At 36.2% G+C, this 6,297-nt stretch overlaps 1 protein-coding gene across 1 annotated transcript; it reads right to left on the minus strand.

Annotated features, from left to right (window-relative positions):
- Positions 1-1,056: 1,056 nt before the first annotated feature.
- On the minus strand, positions 1,057-5,980 carry LOC107717981 (guanine nucleotide-binding protein subunit alpha-11-like). The gene is made up of 8 exons (XM_016524894.1): positions 5,858-5,980; positions 4,442-4,608; positions 3,677-3,861; positions 3,294-3,448; positions 2,967-3,095; positions 1,875-2,004; positions 1,632-1,785; positions 1,057-1,521 (listed from the first exon to the last, which is right to left on the minus strand). Exons 2-8 carry the CDS (start codon positions 4,584-4,586, stop codon positions 1,319-1,321), a joined length of 1,101 nt encoding a protein of 366 aa, XP_016380380.1. The 5' UTR covers positions 4,587-4,608; positions 5,858-5,980; the 3' UTR covers positions 1,057-1,318.
- Between the last annotated feature and the right edge of the window lie 317 nt (positions 5,981-6,297).

The following is a 6,297-nucleotide window of genomic DNA, read 5'->3' on the forward strand; positions in this document are numbered from 1 at the left end:
TAATGCGCACTAGAACACTTGGGACGAAATTCTAGAAATACATAATGTAATTAGACTAGTCGTCAAGTGCAAAGACTACAGGTGTGGGGATTGGGACAGGCCCATGGAGTCAGACACCACTACAAATGGCAGTCCCCTAAAATAGTGCATTCTATATAGGTTTTTAGGAGGTTGCATCTGAATATGCATACTTCTCTAAATAGGTGAAAAACAGCATGTGAAAAGGCTAGTATATCCGAATTCATAGTATTCATGAAACAACAGGCAAAAAGTACCTGCATGACCTACTACCTCTGTAGAAGATTCTGAAGAGTGCATCCAGTGGACACTTTACTATCCCATGAGGCCACAGTAGAGGATTTGTGTGTAGTAGTGAAACTAAGCAACTAAAGCTGGTAGGTCCCATGACCAAGACAACATGGCAAATCTAGTACATCCAAATTACATGCATTCATACTATATAGAACATACTTTTTTAGGGGTTGAGGAGGGGTTGTAATTTCTTCATTATTTAAATGTTTACTACATGACTCGAGGTGTGTTATCATTACTATCAACCTTTTACACTATTTCCTTGTTGTTGGTTCTTGTTACAACAAAAAATGCATAGTAAAACCACAGCTGAGATGAATTCTGACACACTACTACACCGTGAACAATGGCTCAGTCATGAGTGGGCCAGTGCTACTGTTTGTCACATCCTGTTTTGCTGTATGGAGACACCGTCTGACAAACAATGACACTTCACTTGACAGGTCTGTCTCAGGATGCATCTGTAACAGTTCTCTTTTTGTGGTATACCTACCTTCCCTCTTGGTCTTAGTGAGAAATTCACAGTTACAAAGTTGCCACTTAATTTTATGTTGAATTGTACCATATAGCTAAATAAGAATGGCTTTATATTTTTTTAGGGAAGCTTAATTTAGTAGTTAATTTGAGATGTTAAAGTCACACCGAAATCTGAATTTCATTGCATTAAATAACAAATTGATGCTAGAGCTTTTCTCAGACCAAAACACCTTTCTGAGCCATGTTTTTAATTTTAAAAACTGATGTCGCTGTGATTTTTAATGGGTGTAAATTTGTAAATTTAAAATGTAAAATGTACATTTTTCACATGTAAATATAGGTTAGTTATTATGAACATGAAAACTAACCCATAATTACATTTTGGATGGTCAGTTATAAATAATTTAGTTTGGCTGAAGAGTATGCAAACGTGTCTCCATAAAATATTAGTGTTTCTGAATGTACATGGATTGGCATTGGGATCAATACAGTCTCATGCCGAGTGCCATGTAGGTGCGTCTGGGGCTCATTAGAACATTCCAAAGTCTTCTAAGGCCTGAACGAGGACGGTGTCTTTCACGTCAGTGAAGACTGTCTGGATGTTTTTGGTGTCTGTGGCGCAGGTGAAGTGACAGTAGATTTTTTTGGAGTTTTTTGTCTCATAGGAGACTGCTTTTTGTTTATATAAATTGTTGATGAACTTCATGGCATCTTGAATGTCCCGACGTTTTCCTGAAGGTGGCGCCAAACCACAGAGGAAAAGAAGAGTGAATCAGATATGTCAAGCAAGAGATCACACATTTAATTTTGCCTTACACTTAATTTAATGTGCACCAATCTACCGTTAAATTCAGGAAAGTATGTTTTTAGGTGAGAGAACTGAATCTTCTCGGCCAGGATGTCCTTCTTGTTTAGGAAGAGAATGACGGAGGAATTAGCAAACCATGTTGAGTGGATGGTTGTATAGAACAGCGACAAACTCTCTTCCATACGGTTCTGGAGCCAAATAGAGCAAAAGTACACAGATGAACAGATTTATCATTATTACACAGGAAGGACTGTAGACATATGAGGCAGAGACGTACATCCTTGTTATTCTCCTCCAGAAGTTGGTCGTACTCGCTGAGGGATGCTAGAAATATGAGTGACATCACATTTTCAAAGCAATGAATCCACTTCCTTCTTTGTCCTCGCTGACCTCCAACATCTACAATCCTGAAAAGACAGACAGACAGACCAGAAATCAAGTTCAGTCATCTCATCCGCTTTTCTATTTGATCTTCTGTGGTGGATTTGCATTCCAGATTTGTCCCTAAAATTGTTTCCTTCTTTCCTTTGGTCACATTTCTTCTAAATCAGATAGTGGCTCACCTTGATTTCCTTGAACATTTGGTCTTGTCTGCATAATTAACTCATTTGCCAGAGGTTCCTTGAAAGTTATGTAAACAACAAACCACATGCAATGCACAGCATGTCAACAGAGGTAAGACTTTCTTTGTATTTCAGGATATGATGCTTTCATTAGTTAAAGGGATAATTCACCCAAAAATTTATTAACTAACCCTTATATTTTCCAAACCTTTATTACTTTCTTTTTTCTGAGAAAGAAGAAAAGATATTCTGAAGAATGTTCATAATTTCCATTTAAAATAAAAGTCAATGGGGTCCAAAACACCATGTTATGTGGTAAGAACATTTATCAAAATAGGATAGGCAGCCACAGTGTCTATAGATAGAGATTTTCCACGTCAAAACTAAAGCATACTTTGGGCATTAAAGTTATTGAAATTGTAATTATTGTAAATTAATGCAAACAGCTGGAAAAGAAGGATGTGTTCATGAATCGTGGCACTGTCATGAACACGCGTCAAATTCTGACACGGAAGAGAAGAAATTGTTGGATAAAGTTATTTTTGTTTTCTTTGCGCACCAATAGTATTCTTGTAGCTTCATAAAATTACGGTTGATCCACTGATGTCACATGGACTTTTATATCAATGTCCTTACTACCTTTCTGGGCCATGAATGTGTCAGTTGCTGTCTATACAGGGTCAGAAAGCTCTCCGATTTCATCAAAAATATGGGTTTGGAACAACATGAGGGTGAGTAATTAATGACAGAATTTTCATTTTTGGGTCAACTATCCTTTTAAGGGGCTTGGTTGTTCATTTCTGTACCTGAGAGTTATCTTCTCCAAAGTAAAGCAATGGTCTGTGATGCCAGTAGTGGGGAATCGGACTTGAAGAACATCTTGAGGTGAAGGGATGTAGCCTTGAGCTGCAATGCGGTCCAAGTTATCAATAAAGCTTTAAAAAAACACACAGTATTTAAACACTTTGATTGAAAATCCATGTGCCACAGAATTCCTTGTGAAGCCTTATTTGCATAATTATTTGCATAACATTAGTTGCATGAATTGTCAATGGCATTAGGAAAAACGAAGCGGAAATAGACAAAGATGCAGGTAGTCAGGTAAAGACAGGAACTGTGTTAAACACACTTACTATTTAGTTGAGTCTAGCAATTGATACTCTCTGCGCCGACTGTAACAAATCTTTAAGCCATTGTCTGCCCATAGATGATGAATAACCTCTACATAACTTCTCTGCAGCTGCGTTATTTGATGTATATCCAGATCCTGGAACCACTGGGCATAAATCTATGGATATTAAAGACTTAATGAGACTGACAATACATTACAGTATGGGATCCAGTCTTTCCTAAATTGGTGCAAACAATAAATAATAAAAATTTGGATTTTTTATTATGTATGCAAAAAATTATTACAATATATATTTTTTGATATACTTTATTTTGATCCATAATAAAACCATGATAATATGAATGTTGATATAAAATGATCCTCATTAAAACACTTCTTGATCACCTCGTTCTGTGGGTTGGAGTATGGGATCTTTAGCGTCTTCATGGCATCTGTCATTGCACACATAGCTTGGAAGATATTCTGAAAAACCAGTTTAGTGTAGCTACGTCTCTCGTCTTCGGAGTATCCGCTTCCATGAATGATTTTCATCTGCTTCATAAACGTTGTCTTTCCACTTTCTCCTGTGCCTAAATGAAAGCAAAATGATCATGCTTCAACATTAGAGACCTGCAAACAGGAAAACTGAAAAAAGCATACTAATAGTACTTTACTAAATTTTACACTGCTCTAAAATAGTCATTTGCCATTGTGCTCAGTGGAATGTGTTCTGTCCTGCATAAGAACAATCTAAGTTTTAATTGTGTATTAATTGTCTTTGCCAAAAGCTCAGCACTGGGTGTGTTTGAATGTTTCTTTATGCTATGTTGAAACCAGAAAATATCTGTATGTACTGTATTACAAAAATGTTGCTCCTGCTTTAGTGAGGGAAGAGGAACTGAAGTCACACATTGACTAAAATTACCTCAGGACCAAAAAAGGGAAGTTAGTTTTTATAACTACAAGTCTAATCAGCTCTTATATGAACACCTGACAGGAAATTACCCTCAAGAGATGATGTAACAAACCCCTTATGACCTTTACTGACACAACATTTAATGCTATGATTACATTTACTTTCACTTTTAGAGAAAAATTGTAAGTTGAAATATATCAGCATGTTTCCAATTTTAATACAATTCTGATAAAAGTCTGACAGAATCATCTCACCTAATAGAAGCACCTTGATTTCTCTCCGTTGTCTTTTCTTCTGCTCTGCAAGGATGCGTTTGATTTCATTATTTATGTCGATGGCGTTCCTCTCCTCTTCAGACAAGCAACAGATGAAACATGCACAGAAGTAGTAATGGCCCATTTCTCCAACAGAAATAGAGTAACTATGAAAACATAAACAATTCTTCAAATTATGATTTTCAGCATGATTATTTTTGAATTATTTTAAAATGACTATGTAGTATGTGTTTATCTTTAAATTAAATGCAGATTTGGCAGTTTGGGTTTCTTGAACTAGTGTGCGGGAAGCTGGAAAAGGAAAACCCGGAGCGGAGTTTAAGTTTTGTGATTACAGAACGCTTTGAGCTCTACTCATTTACGCTTATTCAGAGCGGCTTTATAGTCTTTGCGTTGCCAGGTTACAAGCAAAGCTTCAAAGCATTCGACTTCCTCTGGAACTTTTTCGTTGGTGGAGAAGAAATAATACGAACTAGCTTGCCTTTTTTTCCTGAAAATTGAGTAGCCTATTAATCCATATTAAGCACCAAAGACTTTGAGGAGAACAAGGATTTCCCCAACTATCAGATATGGCCAAATTTACTCCCTAAATGTACAGTTCTGGGTGGTCTGACTCGATTAGCAGCTTACCGCGCTCCTCAACGTCAAAATGATTGAGATGGCCAATCAAATTCAAGATGGCGGGCTTTTATTAACAGAAGCGTGTGAATTCAAAGCGCTACACCACAGTTTTAACAGTCAAAGAGTGCGAGGTAAGATTTAAGTAGTTATACTTGTAATATTTGACCATTGTTTTACTATAAAAATATTAAATGATTGACAATAACAACTATGCAAACTAATTTGTAATTGAACAATGTGACAAGACACTACAGAGCTGTTTTCAGCAGGCATATGATTAAGAAAGAATGTGTGAATAGGCCTATTTCTGAATGAATTTGATGAACATGTTATGTTTTACCTTCTTAAAATTGATTAACTTGTACCTGAACTTGAACTTTACTAGAACAAGAAGATTTTTTGGTTCCCCCATGTTCAAGACACGGTCATGACCATGTATTAATTATGCCTACTCGTTTAATTGATGTATGAAAGCCAAATGTTACACTCAAAATCATCATTCATGTTAACTGCATTCATTCTGTTGTGTGATATTGCCAAATTAAAATAAGCTTAAGTTTTTTTTTTCAACATAATGTGTGGTTTCTAACATCACCAATAATAGTGTGAGCAATTGCACACAAAAAAATTGTAGATTAATCAATCACTGACTGCAATGGAAATGTTAAAGCTCTTCTATGGACAACAAAGGCACTTTTACTGTACACTGTAATACAGTTCACTGTATTACACAACCTCTAAAATTAAGTAAACATGACAAAGAGAAACACTTACCTTTATTTGTAAAACCTATGGCGTGAAATGGGAAACAACATCCATCTTCCTCAAAATAAACAACAGTGGCTGTGCCACCTTGAAGGAATTTTCCCAAATAGAGTTTTTGTCAACTGAGTCACATTCGTTCACTACAGACAAACTACTTGCATTTCCTGAAAGTCTGCCTTTAAAGTGTAATATGCTGGGTATGTTGCAGAGCAGAAGAGAACCAATGGGAAATCAGAAGAATGAACCATGACATTATTCCGCAAAGCTTAGTAACTATTTAAAGTGACCAACAGTTTTTTTTAGATTAAGAGTTGTTCTTTCCATAGTGTTGTGTTGTTTTATTAGGTTAGTTCATAGAGGAGAACACGGCTAGTTGTTACACAGGGAAATTGGCAGGACTGATTGTCACATTTACAAGCAGTGAAGTGTCACCCAATATATTAATTTTG

The sequence above is a fragment of the Sinocyclocheilus rhinocerous genome, unplaced genomic scaffold, assembly GCF_001515625.1.
Source record: "Sinocyclocheilus rhinocerous isolate Xijiao unplaced genomic scaffold, SAMN03320098_v1.1 scaffold2468, whole genome shotgun sequence".
Lineage (NCBI taxonomy): Eukaryota > Metazoa > Chordata > Actinopteri > Cypriniformes > Cyprinidae > Sinocyclocheilus > Sinocyclocheilus rhinocerous.